The sequence below is a fragment of the Kryptolebias marmoratus genome, linkage group LG4 (assembly GCF_001649575.2).
Source record: "Kryptolebias marmoratus isolate JLee-2015 linkage group LG4, ASM164957v2, whole genome shotgun sequence".
Taxonomy (NCBI): domain Eukaryota; kingdom Metazoa; phylum Chordata; class Actinopteri; order Cyprinodontiformes; family Rivulidae; genus Kryptolebias; species Kryptolebias marmoratus.
Genome location: NC_051433.1, coordinates 17,022,554 through 17,050,172, shown reverse-complemented (window position 1 = coordinate 17,050,172; position 27,619 = coordinate 17,022,554). Strand labels below are relative to the sequence as shown.

The window sequence follows — 27,619 nt, the reverse complement described above, 5'->3', positions numbered from 1 at the left end:
GAGATATTTTGTAGTCTTATAAGAAACAAAGTGATCGTGTGGAGTTCACATTGTTTATTCAGTATTAAACAGAGAAATCTTAATGCGACTTCCAGGACAGCAACTCAAACTAAACTGGGATAATGTAAACAAAATGACATCGTAGTAGACAAGAGTCCTGGAACAACTCAGCCGGGCTACAATAATTTTCAAACTATTAACAAAGGCAGCCAGCTTTTCGAATCAGTATCTGAGTTCCATTGCAATACAAGACAATAAGTTCATAAACAGACAGATATTTCAGAAGTGGAGGCAGTTAAAACAAAAACACTCATAATACTGAACATCCCTAAACCTAAACTTTCTGGTTTCCAGTATCAACGTAAAAGCTTGATTTCATGCAGGGGAGATATTTAGAGATGACAACGTGGCGGGTGTGGGATTTATAAACAACATTTCTTTGTCTGGACACTTTTCTCTGTCACCAGACCAGGCAAACAGTGCAGGCTGTCTCTTCTCTAGGAGTTTTAAAAAATCTTTCATTATAAAAATAAACCTATATTTATATCATGTTTTTTTTTTCTTGAGACATTTTTTTCATGGTTGGTCCATTCTTCATTGGGCAACGTATATGTATGACACAACTCCTCACTGCATCAGTCAAAATATAAACATTTGTTTTATCTTCAGCTAGTTGAAGCTAATAAAATGAATGCATCATTCTCACGGGAGACAGAACTCATAGCTTTATCACATTTCACATGATCCTCTGGTATCAACTTGTTCTGTTCAGTATTTGCCATCTGTTGTTAAGGAAACTTTTATGGGGCTTTGCTTTCACGTGCATACGAGATGACCTTACACACACCAGAGACATTCATCATAATGTCCTCCTGGTCTGGTGACAGAGAACAGAACCCTACACGAAGCACCAAAACACTATCATTTGCACTTTGTAAGCACAAACAAAAGGCAATCTTTTATTAATTTTTTTTTCATTCAATTAGCTCTCCCTTCATAAATTTCGCTCTAAACGGTTTCAAGGACTCTCCAGGACTTGACTTTGAGGGCAAACCCAAAACGTTGAAAGACATCCAGTTTGATTCACCTCCCCAAGTTGCATTTGGTAAACTCCTCGGATTATATAAAAGTAAAAGCAGCAAAATGCACTTTGCACGTTCTGCTATCAAGTCGAATAGTACAATAGTGTGTTTTTTTTTTCTTTATTTCAAAGTGTAACACTTAAAACCCTTAAAATAGGGTATCACAATAGCACATTAGCCCTTCTATGTACAAAAAAAGTAAAGGTCTAAAAACTAAAGTCCAGAAAGAACAGAAGTCTTTACTGTTTGGAATAATAAAAGGAGTTCTCTGACTGTGTTTAATCAGAGGAACGAGATTCGTATCAAGTCACTTTAAAATGCACAACTGATCTATGCGACATCTCAAGAGGTATTGGTTTTGGGGGAAAAAAAAATGTATGCGCCATAGCATATGAGAGAGCAGGCTTCTTATCGAGACTGTACCATTCATACAGGAAGCATGTGGATCTAGCTTAGCATATTTTCATGAGATTTTCTCTCAAGGAATGAAATTAGATGCTGGGCAATGTCTGCTTTACGGAGAAGGCCTAGGAAAACCTGATAACACAGAAATGTGATTTTTTTTTTTTCCACATTAGAGGAGAAATGCAAATATCTTAACTAAAATCTACAAAACAAGGATTAAAGGAGATTTTTATGGGGGGAAAAAAGGCGAGGAACTTGCATGAAAATTCATTCCTTAAGCTCAAGCCAAGGCCATTTCTTCACATGCAGAGAGTGAGATACAAATGAAATGTATTTAAAAAAAAGGACATGATGCCTTCCAGTTTTTTTGTTTTCTAGTTGAGCATAAAAAGACGCTCCTCCATGAAATGTAAAAGTAAACGAGATTTCTAACCTTAAATGAGGAGAGACCTTTAGGAGTGCTCTCCCTTCACATGTTAGAATAGAATATGTGTCCGTTAAAGAAAGTTTGAACCATTCGCTCTTTAAAGTCCATTCCTGATATTACTCATATAGTAAATCCAGGCTGATGTGCGAAGACTTCTCTCTGCAGGTACAGAAATATGCATAATAACAAAGGAAGTCTATTTCTCTTATTGCTACAAGCCACCATGTCTGTTTTCTGTTTTGCACAATGCAGCAAGGACAAAGACAGATTCAGCATCTCCCACTTTTCTGTGTTTCTTTTTTCTTTCTTCTTCTTTTTTTATTTTATTTTTTTTATTTTTAAGGCCACTGTGCTCAGACTGGAAGACTTTAACCTTGCCAAGGACAGGAGGACAGGCGGCGTTTTCTTCTGAGGTCTGAGCGACCATTTTTCCATTATTCCGCTGCTCTTATCTACAGAAACACTAAAATCCGGTTAAATGGAGCCATTTTCTCATTTGCCTTTAGAGGTCATTTAACATGCTTGAAGAACTCCAGTAATTTAGACGGCACTAGGGGTTCCATTGTAATCATAGCTAGTTCAGCGACGGTCTGGAAGCTCGGTGTGCACAGCTCGGCGGAAAGTCACAGATCAATGCTGGAATTTTCTCTGCGCCACACAGCCAACCGTGTAGCCATGAACCAACAGCTAAGACAAAGCAAGAAAGGTTACTGTTGATCACTAAAAGAAGAAACAAGTATTAGGTCACAAATTTTGGTTTGTAAACCTTGAAGGTGGCATTGAACGTGTCGCAGAGCCTGATACACCAGCAGAGTGTGAGTCACAATGAGGGGCGACACAGACTGGGTGAAGCACTTCCTGCATTGAGTAAGAAGCTGGTTGTGTTTGTTCTCGGGCCTTGAGAATGCACGGGAGACATCCCCTTGGTAGGTAGTGCCAAAAAAAGGGCCCCTCAGGAAGAGAAGCAAAGGCTGCAGCACTCCATACAGATCTCCAAGCAGTCCGCGGACTCGCAACAGGCGTCAATGATGCCGCAGTCCATGTCACAGGGCAGGTCACAGTCACCGCACTCCTCCGTCGCACAGCAGCAGCAGAAGCACGAGTCGTCGCCCGCGCAGGAGCCGCAGGTGGCGCAGTCCAGCACAATGTTGCACAGGGTTAGGAACTCGCAGAAGAGGCAGGCCAGGATACAGTGAACACAGCAGTCTGGGTGGGGAAAAAAAGGCAGACGGAAGGAGCTTTTTAAATTGTCATTTCTTATAGATTTTTCTTTTAGTGAGTGGTCATTTTATGTTCCAAACTTTTTAGCATGAAACAAAAGGTAATGCTACTGTCCTTCTACGCTTAGCATAATGGTCTATGTATGAATAAAGAGAATTTCCAGCCTCACCAAATTATTTTAATAAATATGCTGTTACCAATAAAACCTGCAAGTGGTAAGAGATGATGGTAACTAAATGCTTTAGTAAATTACTGGAGATATATTTAACTTTTGATTCTTGTTTGATCATCTCTCAGGCTTTTTTTTAAAGCCTTATAACTGAAAGAACTAAAAATTTTAAATCAATCATTTTTACAAGTTTTATAACTTCTTAATCTGATTGGGCCAGAAAAAGAAAATACACCTGGAAAAAGAAGTCTGATGTTCAAACTTGATAAGCCTTTTTTCCCTGTCTTTTTAAACTTCTCTCCATCAGTATCTGTGTTTGTATCTCACCGTCCTGTCCGTCTGTGGGAACCTGCGAGCTGTTGCTCTTGGAGCTGCTCTTGCTCCTCTTGCTGCTCTGGGACGTGATCGAGGGGTTTGACTGCAGCTTTCTGTTGTGTTTGGGTCCAGCTGAAGACGAGGAGGAGGTGGACGAGCCGCCTCTTGGGAGGGAACCCAGCTTGGGGTGCCTGTGAGCGCCGCCATTTCTGACAGGGTTGGACTGGAGTGCGTGCAGATGAGGCGTGTGGTGCGGACAGTGCGTGTGTTCGTGGCTCTTGGCTCCGTTGTGTAGCAGGCTGCTGGGCTGCGACCGACATGGCTGCGTGTGGTGGATGGGCGAGGATCTGGCTGCTGGTTGGGCTGCAAAACCAACAAAAATCCAGACATTTACAACAATATAAAGAAAAGAACATATTTTAAGGCGGCTTGAATCAGTGTACAGCTAATCAGTGTTTATGTTAATATCAACAAGGGATACAGAAAACACTAATGTTTTAGAAAACGAAATTATGAGCAATTCTGCTAAAAAGTTATTCAATTAATAATTTTTTTTCAGAATTATTATATTTTTTAAACATATTTTCAGCCCTGATTGTACAGCACAATTGTTCTACTGAGAAGTATTTTTGTAATATTTTCAGTAAAAAAAAATCATTTTATGTTACTCTATTATATTGTAGATTTCAATGTAAAATAGAAATAAATCAAATTAAAATAAGAGAAAATAACTCTTTATACAACCTACATTAATTTAAAAAGATCTTCCAAAGCTATTCTTCTGAACCATTAATATCCTACCTGTTGTAGATTTGCTCTGAATGACTTTAGCTTGAAAAAACAAAATTTAATTCTGACTGGATTGACGAGCTAATAGCTAGTCCGAGTGTGACCAAAACAGAGCAGATTGCTGTCGTTTTAAAAGCTATTTAAATATTTCACTGTGGTTTATGTGACCACTAATTTATGAATCTATATACCATAGTTAATGTTGCATTATGTGCTTATTTTGGCAGAAATATTATATATATGCTGAAACTGCACTGCAGTCCTACAGCTAGCTGTTACTGCTACTATTTGCACGTGAAAGATCATGTAATGCAAAATGAACTACAATGTAACGATTTGTAAAATAGTGTTTGCATGAACTTCTTTGAAATTCTTTAATATTTTAGTTGTTTTGGAATGGCAGTAACCTACGATCTTGGCTACATTTTGACTAGCCGTTATCCTAAATGAGATCTTTCAAAAGGGTTATCTTTAACAGGTAAGATATTGATTACTTACTACCTGTCGACAGAACCCGACCCGGATTTGAACTTTACTGCATGTGAGCACTTGACAAACTGGGAGTTTTTTGCCCGGTGTGTAGCTCTGAGACCTCTCTGTAGCTGTCTGAGCTGATTTGGACCCGGGCAGCGTCTTAGAGAAGGGGAAGCTGGGAAACTGAGTCCAGTTACAAAGCAGACTAACTGACAGGACGAGCGTCAGTGTTTGCTTACTTGGCTGATCCCTGATTCTACTCGTCTAGACATTTACGCAACTAGAGGGAAAGTGCAGGAGGGTGAGGGGACAGGACAAATGTAAAAATTAAAAGGCAAGAGGACAAAAGTTACTGCATACAAACCCCCCCCCCAAGAAAAAAAAATTTTTTGCACAGTATCTGACATTTTCTGATGAAGCAGTTTTGATGCCATGTACAAAGTTTGCAAATCTACAAGTGCAAACACTTATGAGTGCTGATTTTGGCTCAGTGCGCTGAATATTTTACCTGCAAGTGCCACTGAGAATTAACAGTTTAAAAACCTGAGCAGAAAACTGACACACACCCTGAAAACAAGAATATAGAAGAAGCCTGGCTCATACATACTGTAGTAGTAAAGAACCTGGGTCTGATTTTCTTCTTTTTTTTTGTGAGCTGAAATCGTGTGGTGAAAAGACTTAACGTGGACTCTGTATTGAAAAAATAAATAAATTAATAAGTAAAAGAAGCCTACATCTGATAACCACTGAGAGACAGATAACTCATGCAGGCCTGCTTTGCTTGGCTGCTGGTTAGAAGATCATACAACAATCCAGTGTTATTTAAGATTCTTTCATTCAGCGTTTTCTAACTTTGCTCCAGATGTTTGGCAAGCTGCAGAGCTAGTGTGAGTATGCATGGGTGTGTAGTTTATGTGTGCACGTGCAAAGCTAGAAGAGGCAGCCATATTTAACTCTCTAAAGTATGTCAAAAGTTAATACTGTAGCTGCTGCTCCCTTATGTTATATCTTTTCTGTGTGTTCCTCTTTTCACTCAGTTTCTTTGATTTTCTCTTTTTTTTAGTGTGTTGCCTATATGTCTATTTTAACATCATCATCCAGCAAAGGCAGAGTTCAGTTCAAAATCAAAAGAGAATATAAAAACATGAGGGTTTCTGTGCACATTTTTTCATATTTCTCCTACGTTTTGAATTGTCCCCAGAGGTATTTTGAGAGATTCATGCTCCTTATGAGTTTGTGGTGTGTGTGTGTGTGTGTGTGAGAGTGAGTGAGCGCGCAGCACATATAGGCGGATCTGGCAGGCAGACAGACAGAAAGCGAGAGCGACATGGCGAGTCAGGATTGTCTCCAAGCAGAAGTTGAGGTTATGCCCACTCACACGCGCAAATGTATGCATGCAAGAACACGTGCGCACACACACACACACACACACCCACTGCAGATGCACACACACTGAGGAGAGAAAAAAAAGAAAAAAAAAGAAAACAAGGTCTCTTTGTCTGCCATGAAGAAAGTAAAACAGAAAAATGGAGAATGAGAAAAAGAGAGAAAATGTTGAAGACTGTTGCTGCTTGTGCATTTTTTAGGATTAGGATGATGCATGGGTGTGACTCACAAACACAATGATTCAGCAATGGAAGTTAGTTAAAAATAACAGCGAATAAAAAGCCAAGTGACTGAAGCATTAACATGATGAGACTGGGAAACCGCAGTGTGTGGCAATAATGGGACTTCTATCATTATGCGTTTACGTTGTTTATGCGCTTGTTTGCAGATATTTTAAGCTAGTAAGAGCGTATGCGTGAGTCACCGTCATTTAAAAGCAGCAGCCCACTGCCATTTACACACCTTCCATTTCTAACTCCTGGTTTGCAGATACCCTGTACTTACACACCTCCCTCCCCAGCACAGAGAATAGTTCTTTCTTTCTTTGCTTTGCTGGAATGAGTCATAACTGTCTGCTTCTGCAGCTTTATCCAGCTGTCTCTTCCTCGGTGTCTGTGCTGACACCAGCGTTAGACTACACACACATACGAAAAAACATCACATTTAGCATCCAATTTTCTTCAAAACAGTGGTTTCTGCTTTTTTTATTTAAAATCACAAATTCCAATATAAACAGCAAAAGAAGAAAAGGATGGATCATGCCTTCACCCAACCTGACTGAGCAAATATCACAGATATCTCCAAGTACTTTCTGACAACAATCAGCCCTTAACAATTTCTGAATGCAAACTAAAAAACATTTTTTCCCCCTCAGTATAAATTACTTGACAATTAAAGGCCTAGGATTCCATGAAGGAGTGGGTATCGCCTGAGGCCCTTTAAGTTAAAGTTTCCGAAAAGTATCTTATGTTGATAAATAATGGCGTTATAGGAAAATAACATGGGCACTCTCATGCAATGTTGTGATAACTCATATGATCTGATAGCACTTGGATAATGTGTTACTACTGCCACTACTACACAAAATTTAAGTCAATATTTGTAAAATTGACTGAATTACAGCCATTATTGTGTTTTCTAAGGTCAGTTCTTGAACAGAATCGAGTCCAAAAGTTAATCAGTTGTAAATGCCCATCCACTAATAACTTTCTGAAAGTTTCATTAAAATAAGTCCAGTGGTTCATGAGATATTTTGCAAACAGACAGACAACTGAGCACACGCACACACAAACAGACATAAGCAAAAACACTACTGCCTTTTGCTTTCGGATAATAATCGGATACTTGTAGATGCAGGCTTTAATGAGGAGATCCTGACTGAGCTCGTCTGACAGAAGCAAAACTCTGATTCCAAACCTGAAATCCTCTCGAACTCTGAAGTGCCTGTAATTTTCCAACTGATTCCCCTCTGGGCTTTCCTCACAGCGTCGGACTGTTTTTCCTCAGCACTGACAAGTACTTAAACAGTGTGAGTTTGAATCTGATATCCTGGGGCTGTAAAAACTACATTAAAAATGGTTTTAAATAAACCCTGGCACACATGTAGCAGCTACACGCAGCTCTGACCAGGAGTTAATGAGGACTGTTTTGAAAACATCGTGTATATGTGCAGCTTCAGCTACAGTATAGATGTGCAAAACGTAAGGTGTGACCAAAAGGTTCAGAGAAATAATAATTGAAAAATATTTAAAAAGAAGCTGTCAGCTTTCAGGCAAAGATCTACACTCTGATTACAGAAATAACACTTTTTTTGCTTGTTCACTATAACACTGCTGTGCAAAAAGTACTGATCCTTTTTTTATTACCCACAGCCATGAAGGTGAGCAATAATGTCACTTCATGAGTCTGTGTGTGCTTGCATTCGTTTGTCTTTCTGTTAGCAAAATATCTTTTAAACCAGTGGGCAGACCTTATTGACATTATCAGAAAGTAATCATTGGATGCACATCTACAGCTGATTAACTTTTACAGTCAACTGAATTCAAGATGGCCAGCACAGCTAACTGAAATAAACCAACACAAAAACAGCTAAAACAGTTTTACAGATACTGCACCAAATATCTCACCAAATCATTAGACAGATTCTAATGAAAACAATTACTGGCTGCACATCTACAACTGATTATCTTTTAGAGTCAACCCTATTCAAGATGGCCGCCACAGGTTTTTAACCTTTTCACCTAAAAATGTGTCGAATAGGAAATTGTCAGTTGCGATTGCCCCTGCAAAACTATCCAGCAGAACCCTAACAAAGCTGTACATTAAGTCTGAAAAGTCCTTGTTTTATTTGGGTGTGTGCATGAAAGTAAAATGTATGACATTTACAGATGCATAAGAACAAAAAGATTTGACCTAATTCTTAAATATTTTTTGAATAATCTTAATTTGTTGTGTTTTTCAGAAGCAGAACCTCTTTTCACACCAAAACACATAAAATACTCCTTTAACCTCTTATTTATTTGACTCGTTGGTTTAAATTTCACTTGATAAATGAAGGGAAAATATGTGCAAATATTTGAAGAAGAGGGCGAGGTCTGTATTTTGAAGAAAACACATAAAACAACCTAGCAGGATTAATACCCTCAGGGGCCCCTGGGCACTTTTGCTAAGGGATTGTAGCTGGATAATGCTAGTAAAAAAAACAACAACCCAGTTTTAACTACCATAAGGTAGCTGCTGTCACTTTGTCACTATTTTTCTTTTTTTTTTTTTTTTTAAAGAAATCATTAATTCATTGAGCTTTTTTACCCCCATGTACTGTTCTCTTTTTTAGCCAGTGTTATGCCATCCTTGTACTTTTCAAATCGTTTTATAATGACAGAATACAAGGTTGCTGCAAATAAGATAAACATATGTTTTGGGCTTTTTACAAGTTAAAGAAAATCTGACATTGAATCAGTTTGAATATGTTTTCTGCTTTTTGCACCAACTGATCTTGAACATGAGCCACTCCTTAAATTGTGAATTTGTTCGTTCATTAGAAATGGTCCTTTTATGCAAAGTTGCCCTCACAAGGGGGGGGGGGGGGCATTTAAAAAAAATCACATTGTCATGTGTGAAAACATTTTAAACGCAAGAAATTGCATTTTCTGTGAAAAAGCAGTGTGAATGCTAAAAGCTGAAACTGATGTGTTTAAGATTAAAACAAGCAGAGCGGAGGCTAACATAAGCAGAACTGAAGCTAGCATGAGCAGAGTGGCAGCTAAAAGCTGAAACCTAAAACGAGTAAAACATTAGCTAAAAGCAGGAAAACAATACCTAAAAACTAAATGGAGCAGAACAGCGGAGCTGAACATTTTCAGATATGAATCATTAAAATAGAATAGTAAAACTGCAAAAAAAAACGACAGCTTTTTCCTCTCAAAGCTTTAATTGCATGTCTCCTTTCCCCCATCTACATCCATCTCATTCATCAGAAATGGTGAAAAGCGAAGAAATACAAAAGTATTATCCGACAAGTGCTACTGTGATCAGTAATTAACTGCATGTGTCTTATTGTTCGAGTCAAGAGCGTGAGCAGTTTAACATCTGTGAACATCCTGCTGCGTCAGTGACGTCAAACGCAACAGTTTGTTCATGACATCACCCAGCCCGGTCTGTTTTAGTGAGTGCGTGTGCTCGTAATACACACATTCACATATGTTCGTAAATCTCTCTGCACATTGTTCTCAGACAGCTCGTCACGGGTTTCAAGTCAAGCGCATACTGCAACTGTGAGGTCATCACCGTGAGACGGAGATGTTTGCTGTTTGTGCTTCTGTTTCTGCACACAAACACCCCAGTGCATGCTAGTGTGCACATTTAAACAGATGTTGCAGGGCCGGTGATCTCACCACAGGCCTGAGTCACCGCTGTTTTATATCGTCTGCAGCCAGATAATGTACACAGATGATTGATTTACTGCTTGCAAATGACACGGATCACATTTAAAGTGCTGATAGTGCCTCATGAGGCTCAAACAAAAAGGAGACAGAAACAAAAGTCAGAGAAACAGACACATAATTCTGAAGAAAAGCAGGTGGAAACTCTCAGAAAGTTCTCATATTCAGAGACTGTTTAGTTGATCTGTGATCATATGTGATAAGGAGCAGGCACATGGAGGCAAAACCAAAGCAAATGCATATGGTGGTACGTTTTGTTCCAGCCCACAACAGTTGCATAATCCTCCCAAAAGAGCGTATGGAGCTACTGGGTTTTATAGGTTTTTACTGGGATACAAAAAAATCAGAAACAAAGAAGGAAAAACGAAAAAGCCTCCAACATCTCAGTCTTTCAGTCTGACTCTAAAAATAGATTAGAGAGGATAGGTAGACAGCAGACTTTCACTCACCTAACGCATTCAGATACGTATCCGTTTCCTGCCCAAAATCCACCACAAACGATCTATTATGATGTCACCTATGTCTGGCCTTCCGAGAAAAAAAAAAAAAAAAAAAAATCTCATAGTCGTCTAACACATACTCAAATGTCAGCTTATAAAACCCCTAAATTCCTCCTGTCATTCATCACCCATTCAGTGTCTTAAACCATCCCTTCTTTCTCTGCAAACAACAGGAAGGACCGATTTAGGCCGCTCCAGAGGGTTTAAATCGTTTTTACTGTGCTGTTAGGTTTGTGGTTAAGCCATGAGACAACTACACTAGAGTAGTTTTTTGTGGGTGTTATCAGTGTTGAGCCTGATCTTCGAAAGGAATAAACGACAAACCAGAAAGCAGTTCATGAGAATTGGACCAAGTTTCTTCCTATTTCAAAGCGGAGTCAAAGCGAAGCAAAATAAATGCGGTGGGGGGAACGGCATGGCGTACTTGTGTAACCTTTGGCTTGGATTCAGACGTTTGACTGTGACTGCACATCAAGGAGGAGTAAAAGACAGAGCCTCTCTCTGTGCCTGTCTGAGACAAAACCACAGGATTTGCAACATGACGGAGGAAAGTGAGAGATGGCGATCACGCAACACTGCAAAGAAAACTTTTAGGTGTTTTGATGCTGCTCATCAGTGAAATGAGACGGGGAGCTCATGATTTATGGAAAGCTGGAGATTTGGGAAAGCAGCTTAAACTTGGACACCATGAGATCTAATAAATTCTCCTTATGCAGTTCTCTTACTCTGGAGCCACTGTTAAATGGGTACGTAGTTTTATAACAGTGAAAAAATGTTGATGGCATAGATCAGTAGTTCCAGTCTACAGATGAACAGGCAAACAGATTCTAGGTTCTGTTACATGATTAAATGAAAAGTTATTCATAATCACACTGACATTTGGAACAAGGTAAATGACTCCAACTTATGGCTTCAGCTATTAAACAGTTTACTAATCATGTACTCTACTGCATAATCCAATGATTTGTTAAGTATATGGATATTCATGTACATATATGTGCTACACCCATTGCTCCAAACATTTTTTGGACTTGTAATTACAATAAAAACTGCACCTCCCCCTTCTTCTGGCATATGCTAATTCTTTTGCACACACACAAAATATCATTTTCAGTTTATTTGTGTGTTTAGGGCACAGAGTAATAGCAGACACGCGGGAAATGCGATGCCACGTCATCGGTCCTCAAACGCTCCGTAACTTGAATCCACACGGACACACCAGTTTTTAAAAATGTCCACTTTGGAAAGAGTTTTTTTTTTTCTTTTACACATCTGAATTTTTCACGCCAAAAAACAGTTTGAATGTGCAGCATGAATAAAAGCAGCAAATAAAGAAATAAATAAAATCTTAGTTTTTCTAAATATCTGGAGTAGTGTGGACAGGGTCCTGGGAAAACATTTATTACAACACCTTGCATGCGTATGCGTGATGATTTATGCTCCATCTGCTTGTTGATCTCCTCATAAAGACCTATTGTTTACTGGAGGAACTTAGTTTTAATCAGAAACACATCTGCCAGTTTTGTGCAAAGCTGTTAATAACATTGCACTTGTGTGCTGAGCTAATTCAGTTTTTACTGTTGAGTAATTTTAGCCACTCTCTGTTTGATATAGTCCCGAACCTTTTGAATTTTTGACCTTTTCATCTGATTTTCTCCTTGTTTTTCCCTTCTTCCTCTATTGCACATTAAAACAGACAGAGATACTGTAACTGTCCATGCAAAACATGGTGACCATCAAGCAAATGAATTAAATGATGCACTGAATTAAAGATTTAGTCTTGAAGATGTTTTGTAATCGAGTTATTTGAGTTACTCAATGAAACCCTTCTGCTCTACTAAAACCCATCTGTGGTAGTCAGTGAAAGTCTCCAAAATAGTCTGTTCTTTAATAAGTTAACTTATTAATTTAGCTTTAATTATCTCTCACAAGACCAAACTGTGGGTAAATCCTGCCCACCTCATCACACCGATACTCATTCAAAAGCCAACCATGACAGGGGAAAAAGGAGCAGGAAAGTGCTAAGAGACAATTTTTCTCTAATCATTACTTTCTACTGACAACTCCACATTTAAAGTTTGTTTTAAACGCCAAGAACACTACAGCTGAACCCTGATAACCCTAACCTTTCCCCCTTAGGTGGGGCTTACTGGCTCTAGTGTTTCACATTTCTTGACACAAGTGTGTGATTCAAAAAGAAGTTTCAGCTAGCTTGTGGCCTGCGCTATAAACAGGGACTAGTGACGTTTTAATGAGAGCCAACAGCTCTTGAGGTGAGTAAACCTGAAATTAAATGAGAAAATTCTTAGTTAATCTACATGTCAGAGGTAAGAAAAGCCTTTACTGCTGTGAAATACTTAAACGTTTTTACTATTAGACTTGCCCGTACAGGCTGAAGGATGTTGGGACGTTTTAGCAACAATGCTCTAACAAATTAATGTAATAAAAATATACATATATATTAACCATTCTGGTCGTGTGAACATACATGGGCCAGTATAAACAGGAAGAAGAGGGCTGGGTGCTTCGCTGTGAATCAGTGTGAGTCTCTGTGCGTCATTGTTTTCAAATGTCTGTATCCTCGAGTCCACAGGTCAACTCTGCAAAAAGAGCTTCTGAATACCTTTAGCCTGGAAGTTTTCAGTAATTTCATTTTTTTTTTTTGTTTGCTTGTAAATGAATCTTGCATAAAAAATCTAAAAAAGCTTGTTTACTTGAATAAGGACTATAGTGTTGCTGAGAGGGATCTGATCAGCAGGCAGTGGGAACTCGTCGAACAAGCTAACTGGATATGATATCAGGATTTGGTTTCTTCTTTAATATTTAATTTAGTCCGAATGACTAATATATCAGGCACACCTTAAAAATTTGCAAAGAATGGGAAATGGCGACACGCTAACAATTCATGCGTCGACAAAGAAAGGCAGGAAGAAAGATGATTCAGAAAGCAGAGGAAGTTGGAAAACAAGAGAAAAATATGCACCCACAATGCAAAGAGCAGACTGGGACGGTGGTTTGTTCAGTCATTATCGCCCACTGCCTAAGGTGAAGTGGCAATATTGTTTTTGCCTGTGTGTATGTTTGTTTGTCTGTATAATTAGCAAAATATTTTATAAACAACTGGATGGATTTAAATGAAACTCTCAGAAAGTAATCATTGGATGCACAGCTACAATTTGAAAATGGCAGATACAACAAATTGACCTTAGCCAACACAAAAATGGCTATAACTGAGCCGATATTACAGATAATCAGCTAAAATTTGTGTGGCGGTAGCTGATAGTCATCCCCATGATATACTCTGCATTCCTTCAAGGAATGCTCAGCCTTAATTTATTAACTGAAGCTATCCCGAAACAGCTGTAAACGTCGATATTTTGTCTGAGTTTGAACACCTGACCCATTTCCTCAGGGTGTGCAAATATTTGTTAAATGTCAGGATAATGTGAGTCATCTGACCGGAGATCAGTAATGGAAATAAAACTCAGATCAGTCTTTGTGAGTGTGTTTCGGTGTATGAATATGAGTGTGTGCTTCTACTCACATGTAACACTCCCTTTGGGCGTTGTAAGCACTGAACGTGAGAGGCTGGTTTTGTGATTGCAACTGACTCCATCATCGTCTAACAACTTCTTGGGGGTACCGTTGACCCTCAATATGAGGGGCTCAGTGTAGGTGTAGGCCACATCTGCAAAAAAAAAAAAACACACACACACAAGTACACATTAAAATATATGTTATAAACAGAGTGGGCGGTTGTGCTTATTTAGTTTCCTACTTTTCTTACATAATATCAGAAATCAGGAGATTTAGTTCTATACTTGGAGAAACGTGAACTTCTCATCTACTTACACTTAATTAATTAGGAGAAGAGTTCTGCTGACTCCAACAAAGCCAGATTTTGTCTGTGTTGGTGTGCGCTCTGTACTAAACTCCCATCTGGAAGCAGTTAAAGCCAACCCCTCGTGGCTGTTTAGGGGTCTATGTGAACGCTTGTGAAACCTGAAATCTGTGTTGCTCCGAGTTGTGTGCATGTGCACGAGTCGATGTCTCTTTAAAATGAACACATAAGAGGACATACACATGATATAAATGAAGTAGATATAAGTCTGAGTGCTTTATGTGTTTAGAAACACCATGAGGGCCACTAATAAGGCTGTTTTTAACACACACACACATTTACACACACACATACATATACATTTAAATATACACACACATACATACTTATATAAACCTATATTCTGTGCGTTTGTATATATATATATGTGTGTGTGTGTGTGTGTGTATATATAAATATATATATATATATATGTACATACACACACACATATATAGAGACAACACAGAGGCCTTCAAAGCAAAACAGGCACAGACCTCTGAGAGGTGCAGACTCATTCCTGGCCAAATGGGAGCCAGCTGGGCTTGATAAACACACACATACACACAAAAACTAAGCCACGTCCTGTGCATGGACTCAACACTTCCCGGCAATGTTTATTTACTCTATCCGCTCTCTCTCACTTCTCTATCTGTCCTCTATTTCCTGTCCCCTGGCTCTCACGCCGGTCGTCTCTATTTCACATTCCTCTGCACATTTGACCAAATTCTGTACATTGATTGTCACTTCTTTGGCTGAGCACATCTCCTCTCACAAGCCTATCTCAACTGCTGAGAATTGTAATAAGATACAATTACTGCACTTCAAAGAGTTATCTGTGTTTCTTTTCAAGGGAGTTGGCGTGTGAAGTGCCTTTGACTAGTCAGTATCTTATCTGCAGGCGACAGTGGTCAAGACATGTTTAGTTTGGAGAAGCAAAAAGGATTTGTTTTAGGCGAGTTAACTGCTACTTAGAATAAGAGCAACAGAAGAGCCATTGTTTTCTCTCTCTATCTAAAACAACAGAAGCGCCAAAAAAAATTCATAGCAGTACATCTGAGTGCTAGATTGTGGATTTTTACATACTATCACTTTTGTATCAGATGGTTATTACTAACAAAGAATATCAGTGTTGCAACACGGCCTGAGGTATGTGTATCAAAGTGCTTTTGCAACGGAGTGACACAAAACAGACCCAGTTTGTTTCATAGTTTAATACAAATGTTGCATCCTGTAAAAATTCACAATACAACATTCATTCACAACTTGCTAATAAAATGCTGAGGTTTAGATTGTTTTGTATTGTAAAAATTGACTTCTCTTGGCGGCTCTGCTTGTATCAGAAAGTCCTCATAACAAATCCTTGTTGCTTCTCCAAAATTAAATTGTGCTGACTGCAGTCTACTTCAGGTAAGATACAGATTACTCACCAAAAATGATTAAAAACAAACAAACATGACAGCAAAGTTGCACATGAACTGATGTTTCTGTCAGTGACTAATAAAGGACAAAAATCAATAAATCTTTAAGGAGAGCCTCTCTAAGTATTTTGTATAAAATAGATAATTAGTTCTGATATATTAGCTTTAGTTAAGTACAATCTTACAGTATATGAATTTTTTGGACTGATATATGTCCAGCAGTGACAAAATCTGAGAGGTCTCCAAACAAAATACGCCAAATAATAAATAATATTTATACAGATCAATATGTATAGAATACCAATCTGTTTAGATATTAAAACAGGCTATATAAATCACATTTAGTTTTTAAAATTAAGATAACAGATTACTTATATACTTCCAGTTTAGATGTGAAAAAGCTTTATCAATTTTAATATTTAATATTACTTACAATCTTACATTACCAATTTGAATATGTTAAAACAGATACAAAAGACATATCCACTAAAGTTTGATTGGGAATAAAAAGCAACAAAAATATGTAAACTACATTAAGTATACCACAATTTGCTGAAAGCTCAAACCCAGGATTATTAGTGTGCTGTGATTTGGTACCAGAGAAGAACATGCATAAATGTTTCAGTCTACAATTTTTTAGTAAGCACAGCCTCAATCATCTGAGCCTGTGAACCTCTTTGTGCCTCAGTACAGTAGTCTGTTATGTGTTTAGATTCCTGCCAGTGGGGTGGTATGGGTTAAAAGTGTTTGGGTTTTGTGACTTAACCAGCTTTTTTTTTGTAAACATTCAAACCACAATTGTTGGACCTAAGCATATTCCCACCAGAGCCACAGTGCCATCCGAGCACGCCTTCAATCGATTGTGTGTTGGCATCCACATCAAACCATCAAACCACTCGACCTCAGAGACATTTTCTGAGATCTGAAAAAGATGAGCCTCTAATCAAAATCAGCGCAGTGCAATCAAGAGCTGCAGAGAGGAACCGGTTGTGTGTGTTTGGGATGAGCATGTGTACATGTTTGTGAATGCTTTAGTTTATTCAAATTGTATCTGGAGTTTGCACACGTGTCCGCAGCCCTGAAGGGGTGACTCAGAGGAATTTTAGCCTTCAAGTAAACAGCCACCCAATAAAGCAAGAACATATGGATCGCATAGGGTAATGATTAGTTTAAACACAAAGCAAGCACACAAGCACTGTGCAGATGAGCAGGCGAGTGACGTGATATATCCTGTGTCACCTGCAGGGGAGCACATCCCGCTGTTCCTCTGGCTATGATCTCAGATAAGGAGCGCTGGTTCACCGGAAAAAAAAAAAAAAATTAGAGCACTTAGATGAGTTTTCCTGTTTTCATTTAAACCCTCTCAAGCCTGTTTCCACAGCTCCAAAATGAGCTTGTGTGCAACGTGGGGTCCCTGTAGGTACTGTAAATGCACTTTTTCAACACTTACTGCAGGAAATTGTCATACACAAATTCACCACATGTAGAAATAAAGCTAAAAGCATTTTATATAGTGTTAGACTTTTCAACTCCCTTGATGATCTGTCAGATCTTTTGAAGTGAAGTTTTGTGGAAAGGTTATGAATTATTTTTATCTTACCTGTTGTAGATAATGCTTTGAAACCTCAATTTGGAGAAAAACAATTTAATTCTAAACAAAGTGATGAGCTAATTGCTCGTTAAAGTTAAACTAAGATCAACGTGGATTGCTGCCGATCTCAAAAATGTATAAACCTCGACATTACTTATATGGGGTAGTTTTAAATGCAAATAACCATAAAATAACTAAATCAACAAAGCAGCAGCTGTAGCTTTCCCAGTGGAGCCCAGGGCACTTCCTGCAGGAACATAATTTTACTGCCAGAATAACCATGTAATGTGAAATTGATGGTCATGCAAAGGTTCACAAATCGGCATTTTCATGAACCACTATGAAAATGTAGGTTTGAATGTATTTGCTACATTAAATAAAACAGGTACTATGATACAACGATGGAACTTCAATAAATTACCTATACATACAGAATATTAGACATGATGGATCTACACACAAATCACAAATTCATAATGTCTCTGGAATAAGGATTTAGCCATCTTTTTTTATCTTCATACCTTAATGCTCAAAAACAGGCAATGTGACATTTTTTCACACATGCTCAAATCTTCACTCCATAACCAAAAAATGTCTTCATGTGTCAATTTAAATAATAATTTTACAACAGCTAAATATTTAAGATTGGCGCTGTTTTTAAACTGCAACAATCCATTTTGGTTTTTGCACTGCTCAGACTAGCATTTAGCTCATCAGTCTGGTCAGAATTAAACTCTTTTTCTCCAAACTGAGGCTGTTCAAAGAACTATCTATAACAAGTAAGATATTAATGTTCATATCTTTTCAACAAAACCCAACTTTAAAACATCTGAAATATTGCTTTAAGAGGCCAACACATTTTCTGTTTAGGATCTTATACCTTAATAAGTCCTTCAGAAATTTAAATATCCAATAAAGTTATTCTTTTATATGATATAATTTGGATGTTTTAGTAAACTACTCAATAAGATAAGGGGATGAGTGAAAAAGATGAGCAATATAAATTCCCACAAAGCAGAGTTAGAGAAGAAGAAGCCATAATAACTCTTGGCCAGCATTAATGAAATGAACCAACTGAGACCACACACAACCACAGAGGCACTTATCATAATAAAACTTAATACATAAAAAAGAAATAAAAAAAAGAATACCCAACTACGGCCATGGTGTGGTTTCTGTCTTTATCCCTCAACAAATATTCACACATACACGCACAGAAAATGAAAAGAAGCGATTGTTAGGCTGCAATGGTGCCAAAAGCAAAAAGCCCACATGCAAACACACACATACACACAGAGTGCTGCACTGGAATATGTCCAAAATCAGAGATTATAGTTGCTGGGAGAGAATGAAGAAGTGTAAGCTCATTAAAGACAAAGAAAGTGCCTGCAGATGAACAGGCTTAAGGGTAATTTAATTGTGTTACTTTGTCTCTGAGATTCTTCTGGGTCGTGGGAAAATACAGCTGCTTTCTCATTATGTTAAAGGGGCGACACAACTAACAAGGAAAAAAGTGGAGAAAAATAATACTAGTCATTTCCTAATTTCTTAGCCCTTCTTTTATTTCGGCTTTATGTCAAAATTTCCACATCGGAGTAGTTACTTTTTTCTTTTGTCTAGTTACTGACTGTGCACAGTTTATATTGTTAATGTGTCCATTTTCCTCCACTTAGACAAAAGTCGGGTTGTGGAGTGTTAGACTGAGTTGTTTCCAAACAGCTCTCAGTGCTTACCAGTTCCCCCTAAGCTGATCCCTTGCCAGATCAGATATGTAATCCCTCCGGTAGATTCTTGTTCTACCTGTCACCTTCTCCTCGCTGAACATGCCTGGAAAACCTCCAAAAGCTAGGTGGCCAAGAGGCATCTTGATCTGACGCCTAATCCATCTCATGTGGCTTCTTTTCATGTGAAGAAACAGTGGCTCTACTCTGAGCTCCTGTCTCCCAGTCAAACCATCCTACAGAGAATGTAATTTTGCACTTTCAGTCAAAAATCCAATTTTGTGACTTTGTAGAGTTGGAATTTTGCAGAAAGTTTTTTTTTAGTCTTGAAGTGTATGCAACACAACAACACAGGCTTTCTGTCATTAGATGCACACACAGATACACACAGGTCTCCAACCAGTGGATAAAGATGGTCACATTTACACTATTGCAAACATAGTAATATGTTGCTAGATTTGCTAACTTAAGGGACGATTAAAAACACCAACGGATTAATCCAGCAACCTTTTAAGCAGGTACAAAATATTTGCAGAGGACAACAGTATTTTGCACCTCCACTCCCCAGTGCAGTCTGCGGTGGAAGACTTTGCATAGATGTGTGACTTTAATAATCATAGGATAATTAAGCAACAAATTTAGATTCAGATTATTTGACTAAGCAGACGGAGCAGCTGACTTTACTGCAGTCTGTTTGATGAGTAGTGGATGTAAACATAGGTAAGATATGAAACGCAGGAATACATTAGGTTGCTACTTGTACATAATTATGTATGGCACTATAGCCCAAAATATGCTCTGAAAATCTGCAAATGTCGGAAATGTGATTCTGAATTTCCCAAATAAGACATAGTCCTCACCACTTGAGCAGAATAATTATAACAAAGCAACTTTAATGGAGTCGTACAGCCGTCAAAAGGCATGTTTCACTTTTTGGTTGAAACTATAAACACAGCTCTAACAAAACACCAGACTATTCATTGTAATAGCCTCTCCAAACTTGCACTACTGCAGTACCCCCACATTTCTGAACAGCTTATGTAAACTTTATCGTTCAACTCTCACAACATCCTGCAATGACATAAAGGTAGTCTAGTGTTTCAAAGCCCAGCCAAAGCCCACACTATTCCTCCTGAGCCTGTAGCCTGACAGTCAGCCAGAGTCCCCTTTGCAGCACCCTAGCATAAACCTTTTTGGGGGGAAATGAGCATTTTGATAGTCAGAGCCCTCCCTCTGATTCCCTTATTTAAAAACTGAAACCCCATCTTCAGTGTGTTATTCTAAACGCACCTCTTCCCCACCCTTCATGCAACCCTGAGACCATGTGTCAAACAATGCAACCTAACAGTATCAACATCTGGGAAGTCTCCAACGGATAAACGCTGCTGACTGCATGGCAGGTACTTAAAATGTGCTTGAGGTCAGCCCTGCTGTCACAACATGAAATTAACAGCTTTAAAGATGTTTTATGTGATAGCTATTATTTTATATATATTTCTACAATCAGAATATAACCAGTTGCCACTCAAGCTTATAGTTTTAGTGATTGTGTAGTTTGACGGAAATTATTATAAAATAGTGGCATCAGCCATAAAAACAGCAGTAGCTGATTGCTTCTGCCACAGACGTGAAAAGGTAACAGGACCTGGGATTAAATGTCTCACAAACAAAGTAAATCTGTCTGAGCTACGGGCTGCACAGTGGAGTGGTTAGTTAGAGCTGTATCCTCAGAGCGAGACGGTCCTGGATTTAAATCAGGGCTGGGGTCGTTCTGTGTGGTGTTTGCATGTTCTACCTGTGCAAGAGTGGCTTTTTCCAAGTAATCCAGTTTCCTCTAATAGTTTAAAAACATGCTCATTAGGTTAACTGATGATTCGAAATTGGCTTTAAGAGTGAATGTGCATGGTTGTGTATCTTTGTGATGGATTCGTACACCTCGCTGACAGCTGAGATAGGCTCCAGCACAAAGAAGGCACAGAAAATAAGTAAGTTAAATTTAAACTGCAAGATTTTAAAATCATGTATGCTGTCTGGGTGAGGGGGAAAAAAAGCACAAACCACCAAAGCATCAGCAACCAGCATTTTTGAAATGTTTGTGAGGCGGTAAAGGAGCATATAGAGTTCCTGTTTTTGTTGTTCAGATAAGCAGTAAAAATCCTTTAGCTGCTCCCAGCCTATACGATCTCTGTAAGAAACCAAATTAGCACAAGCCTCAACAAATCCTCAGGAGCTAAAAAAAGAAGAGTGAGAGAAAAAAAAAGCTGACACGTTGAAACAAATACAGAGATGAAATGAAAATGGAAACGGTTTAGACTACACCTGGGCAGAGAGACAGAGACTAAAGTAGCAATGTCAGTAAAAAAAATAGTTATTTACCACGTATAAAACTGCAAAAAAACAAAAAAAACAAAGCAAAAATAAACCTTTCTGTGATTTAAATAAGGCGTTTGATTAGTGGGATAACTTAGCCCTACAAATACTTGATGTATATCTCTTTGTTAGTTATAACAAGCACTTGAATAAGTAACTAACAATCCTTGTTATATTTTAATGAAATTGATGGTAAATGAACTGAATCCGAAGAAAATGACTGATCTGAACAAACCTCTTGCATGCAGTGCTTATCACTGCTTAGGGAAGCTGCAAATCAGAAACATAACAAACATAAGTCATTTGTTGATTTAACACTCCTGTTTTGTTGTTTTTGATTTGCAAGTTTAAGTGATTTTTGGACACAGTCAGTTTAATTGAAAAACATTATTGTGGAGTCTTTCTGCTGAGTTAGCTGGTGGTAGCTTTGCATTTATTCAAACACACTGAGAAGTGCATTGGGAACACGGATGTTCTGGGGCGTTCAATGTTTTTCTTAGGAATGCTTTTTTTAACACAAGGCCTCCTTTTTTTATTATGGCAAACAACCTAAAAACTATTTAAAATTTTCCTTCTTCCTGTGTTTAAAACTCATCTTCAAAAGCTGAGAATGTCACAAATTATGTTGTGGCTCTAAAAATGGTACATTTAAATCATACTGTTTAAAGCTGCAATTTAGATATTGAAATAAATTACAATTTATTTGGTACTAATGGAACATGGAAAGAACGTTTTCCTGAATTTCTACAGTACATTGTGATTTGCTTTCGTCCTGATGCAGTGTCATAATTCAGGCGTAGCCTGGAAAGCTACCCCACAGTCCTGCTACATCAAAATGTATTTAACACAAATATCTTTTTTTTTTTTTTGGAGACATTCTGCTCACTTCCTGTGTAGCAGAATGACACCTACTTATTGTGGCAAACGCATCAGTTGCAGGTCTGGTGCAAACAGTTAAAGCTCACCGATAGTGATGGAAATCCACATCCAAACAGAGGTGACCACTGTAGGAGTCAGTTAATGTTTGTTAATATATACATGAATAAAGGACACATCATCCTATTTCAAACGTAGCTCACCATCTGTCAATAGCTGACAGAAGTAGTGACTCAGAAAAGTGATTTTTGTACACTTTTTAGGCTAGTCAGGAACAGACAAAGAGGTATTTTTGTCCCACAATTTTTAACTGCTGTCCAAATGAAACATCTTTTCTGGGAATAATACAGCCTGTTATCGTACGGTTCAAATGCTTATTTGAAGGATGAATTCTTTGTGGCAGAGAGCCTTGTTGGCTTCAGGTGGCAGTATGACCGCTCGTCTCCTCCAACCCCAAACCTTTAGACAAACACACTAACAATCAAAGTTTAAAGTTAGTCGAAGACATCACAGATGGGCTTTGTGCACAAATAAAGTAAAAAGAAACTGGACAGAGTTGTCTTGTTATTAACTATAAAACCTCTCTTGAATTATTAATACCTTCAATACTATTTATTGTTAAAGTCATAGCGGTTAACCGCAAATGCAGAGATGTCCATGTAATTAAAAGAAATTCACTGCACTTCTGATAACAAGCTGAGCTTACCTTTAAGAACCAAAAGAAAACAAAAATTGAACAGGATAAAGGAATCAGCCATCAAAGATTTTTGTGGTGGGTTCCCATGGCAACAAGCCACTTAAATCTCTGCACACTACCCCGACTGTTAACCACACCTACCCTAATTACCCCACAAGACCTGCACTCTAATATACAGTCAGCACGGTTGTTTTCTCCGTGAAACTAGAGGGAACTTGACTCAAAACTGCTGATCTCAGATGAGTCATCCAGGCACAGAACTGCCCCTGAGTCGAATCCACATGCTCCTGCTCCCATCACCCTCCCGTGTTAGTCAACCTCTACCGTGACAAATTTCACAAAGAGATAAGGTCAAGGGTTCATCCCCAAATTCCCTGAAGTCCCATAAAGGCGTTTTAGTGTTCCACGATGCTGAATTGGTCCTGACCCCACAGAACATCCAGGGCTGTGTCGTCACCTGACTACACAACTATTACACCCAGTCGCTGGAAACCCCTCTAACCTACAGAATTACAAGGATTTTCTGAGAAATTTTCAGGAAAGTTACAAAAACTGTGTACGATTAGCTGTTGTCCATTTCATAAAACAGTGACCCATATAAACTGTCACAGTGTTAAATACAACTATTATACTTTTAGCACCATGGCTTGTAGATAAAACACAATATGTTGCCACAGAATCTCTATTTACCTCTATCCTGATAAATGAGCGTCACAGGCAACAGCAGCTATATGAGTCACACAAAGATGCGAGATGATCAAAGCAGGCCCTGCCCAACTTAAACCATATTTCACCAACTGGTCTTTCATTGTCTATAAAGATTTAGCTAAAAAGTCTGACGTATGCCTATAATTGCCACATCATTTCAGAGAGGTATGTATGATTTGTTAAGATAAGATAAGATAAACTTTATTGATCCCACAATGGGGAAATTTGCACGTTATTGCAGCTGTTATTGGGTGAATGACAGATCCAGCTCCTTTACTTCCATATGTAGGAGTTATGATTCTAAAAAGCCTAAGAGAAAATGGAGACGTTTACCCAGTCATCGCTAATCCAAACTTCTCCTTTTTCAAGAACTCGTGACTCATCAGAGAGACGAATGACAAAAGCTTTATAACACTTTGCACTGGGAAATGTTAACCTCAGTCAACTAAAAACGATGTCCAGACACATCTTGCAACTGTTTTCCATTCTTAAATAAAAAGCTGTTGCAGGCCTTTCAGCGACACGCTGGAACGAGGCGAATGCTGTGTTTTCTTTTGCAATCGCTCCCTTACCTTCGCCAGGACAGGGGGGTGGGCTTGAGCAACTGCTTTCACTCTCTGAGTTTGAGGCTGTTTGGAAACTGGGTACTGGCAGATCAGGGTTTTCATTCTCAGACGGCTCTTTGGAGATGGCAGTGGCGCTCCTCTCCTCGTCCATGGGCGTAGGCCTTGGCTGTTCTGGGAGGAGGTGAATGAGCCTGAAGCACCAAAAGGAGATGGGATCAATGAAACATTTACTAGTTCGGATTAGAACTGCATAGGGAAAGAAATACTAACACAGGAAGTGTGTTTAATATTGTACTTTTTCCCATTTTATACAAAACAAAACAAGGTATTTTATTGTCATTTGTCTAGTCTACATTTGTGCTTGTAAATAAATCTATAATTCTTTCATGAACACTTCCTTGCTAACAGATTGACTATTTTGCTGAAAATAGACATGTTTACATATTTATTTAAATGAATTTATATGATTTTTGTCTCTTTATGATCATTAAAGTGCACTTTTTTACAAACTAAAATAGTAAATTGAACAAAAAGCTTATGGTGACTGAAAACGATGCAGACAGTAAGGAGTAGCACTATCACACATTTATTATTTTTTACATATTCTACACTGAATTAAACTAGCGTAACTCATTCTAGCTATTCTAAAACTCTTCAGAAAACTGTTTTTAGGAAACTTGAAACACACTGATTCCTTCTTTATATGAATAGTTGCAAAATCTTAAAACCTATTCTGGGAAAATGATAAGCATGTTTATGTGATTCACTTACAGAGAACGATAATCTGCTCTAAGATTAAAGCATGGGATGCACAGGAACATCAGCAGACACAACACAATTTCACAATAAGCAACTGATGTTGCATAACGCAGCAGATGACAGCTGTCATGTGATGTCTTTTGTGCTGCTGACTCAAAAAAAAAAATCAAATGAAAGCCAAATTCTTCTGTGTTAATATATGTGATACTTTTAGAGTAAAACTGATTGAATAAAACAATAAAGACACAAATATACTGCATGTATTTCTGCCATAATTGTGTAAATGCTCAGTCAACATTCATACTGCTTTCCTGTTTATAGTTTCTTTTGTACAGTTTTGGACGCCAGCTACTTTTGCACACTTTATGCTATTTTAAATATAACTAAATCAAAAGGTTCAGCTTGATTGGGAATAGTGGGCTATGACTTTTCGTATTTGTAACTTTTATTGCTATCATAATATTTAACTTTAGTTACAAAAACTTTCTCCAGAGTTATTGTTTTGTTGATATTAGCTTTAGTCTACAGGTTGTGCTGATTTTCGCTTCTGTTCTGCTTGTTTTACCTTCAATAATAAACCATCACAGTAGGCTAACGCAACTCAGTTTAATGAGAAACCAAAACAACCAGCAAGTGCTGATGTTAGAGAGGGAATTATTCCCTTTTAGGCTTAATTAGCTGTATTTTAAACACAACCGAAACACTTCACTTCAGGAATTTCAGCCTTTTTTTAACAGAATCGACAGTGCTTTCATGCAAGAACATGAAATAAAATATATAACAAACATTTTATTAAAATTATTCACTCACTTATTCTAGCATTAACCTGGCAGAACAATCAGAGCATTGATTTTCTTCAGTTTTTTTCTCAGGCAAAGGCCCACGACCCACTGAAAATGGGTCTGCGGCCCACTTTTGGGTCACAACCCACCAGTTGAGGACCACCAGTTTACCATATCTCAAACTGGGAAACAATAATATTGCGTTTAGATGAAAACTTATGACTCAAAACTAGATTTTGTCCTTGACTTTTTCATAAAAAAGTCGCAGGAAACCAGTGCAACCAGTTAGTCCATTTTAACCTTTGACCTTGCTCAGTGCCCTGCTTCAGGGAGGCGTCGGACAGCCAATGAACGGCGAGCAAGTTCCAGATAACCCCTCATAATAGACGAGAGCAGCTCAACGCAGCCTCACGTGCTGACTGGTGCCGGGCGCGCGCCTCCTCGGCTCAGCTGGGCAGCTGTTTGCGCGTTCTCGCGGCCGCTCGCTGCGTGCACCCATTGCCCCTGAAAAGTTTTGACAACTCTCAGCGAAGTTTTTAAGACAAAGCCTTGTGCTGAAGTCATTCGCGCGATAAATTAGTTACCTTTTTTTCACAAACAAGCGCAACAAACTTCTGGAAGGGCGAAAAGTTTGCAGAAGTTTCTGGAACAAAAGGGAAATTACGAGCCAAAAAGTCTCACATAAGCAAGTTTACCCTTTAAAAGAGACATTAATAGGAATATTTTAGTGTATGGGGAGCTTAAACCCCATCACGGGTGGATTCTGTTTACCTGATAGCATGTCTGCTCCGTCTCTTTTATTCTGAACGAGTCTCTGCAAGTTGAGGCCGAACTTTAACTCCAGCTCTCTCTCAGTTTTTGCTCGTCCAAATAACCCCCTTATTTTTTTCTTTTATTTTAAGTTCAGCGGCACAGCCTTACCTTTCTCTCTGCCTGGCTTCCCTTCGTGCTGTGCTGGACTAATTCATCTCTTATCTCCTCAGGTGGGACCTCCGAAGCCCTCCAGCTCCTTCTTCTCCCAGTCCTCCTCCTTTGTTGTTGTTGTTGTTTTCAGGGTGACAAACCGACCTCCTCGGATCTCTCACCCTCCTCCTCCTCCTCGGCTCGTGCAGGTGACACCGAGCCCGGATTTTCAGAGCATTTTCCTTCAGCCTGGGGGGTGGGGGGAGACTTTATCCTCTCCAAAGCGCCTCTCCTCGGCTCGCTCTGTCCTCCTCCGGCAGACCAGATGTTTGTTGGGTAGTTTTCGGTGTCCCTGCAGGGTGCAGCGCGCCGGGGTCTCCTCGCCTGCGCGCTTTCGACGCGTTCCTAAAACCTAACCCCACGATCGTGCCAAAGTTGCTGTGTGCGCTCTCCGACTGAGCCTGGTGTCCTCTCTGTGTTACTGCCTCTTCCCTCACTCACACCCACAAGTTTGCCACAGACCTCTGTGCTGCTGCTTCTGGACAGGAAACTCCAGGCAGCAGGGATTGTTCTTCCTCCAGGCAATAAAGTAGTTTGGGCTGAACTGTACTGTCATATAATTAACCCCCCCCCCCC

The 27,619-nt window shown here is 38.8% G+C and overlaps 1 protein-coding gene across 5 annotated transcripts; it reads right to left on the bottom strand.

The window, feature by feature from the left end:
- Positions 1 to 39: 39 nt before the first annotated feature.
- mdfi (MyoD family inhibitor) lies at positions 40 to 27,558 on the bottom strand. Of its 5 annotated transcripts, none has more exons than XM_037975346.1 (7): positions 27,002 to 27,558; positions 26,665 to 26,723; positions 26,493 to 26,584; positions 24,546 to 24,730; positions 14,254 to 14,397; positions 3,632 to 3,982; positions 40 to 3,120 (listed from the first exon to the last, which is right to left on the bottom strand). In XM_037975346.1, exons 4-7 carry the CDS (start codon positions 24,688 to 24,690, stop codon positions 2,867 to 2,869), a joined length of 894 nt encoding a protein of 297 aa, XP_037831274.1. In that variant the 5' UTR covers positions 24,691 to 24,730; positions 26,493 to 26,584; positions 26,665 to 26,723; positions 27,002 to 27,558; the 3' UTR covers positions 40 to 2,866. The 5 variants fall into 5 exon arrangements, with proteins under 5 accessions (XP_037831274.1, XP_037831273.1, XP_017271158.1 ...); XM_037975345.1 differs by lacking the exon at positions 27,002 to 27,558 and adding an exon at positions 26,852 to 26,953; XM_017415669.3 differs by lacking the exons at positions 26,493 to 26,584; positions 26,665 to 26,723 and having other exon boundaries at positions 27,002 to 27,556.
- Positions 27,559 to 27,619: the final 61 nt, after the last annotated feature.

What these genes read in the sequence shown, in the direction of transcription:
- mdfi (XM_037975345.1), bottom strand. An exon ending in ACCCCCCTGTCCTGGCGAAG is followed by an intron (nt 14,398 to 24,545) that starts GTAAGGGAGCGA and finishes TTTTTTTTGCAG; the next exon opens with ATGTGGCCTACACCTACACT. An exon ending in TCCCACAGACGGACAGGACG is followed by an intron (nt 3,121 to 3,631) that starts GTGAGATACAAA and finishes TTCCCCACCCAG; the next exon opens with ACTGCTGTGTTCACTGTATC.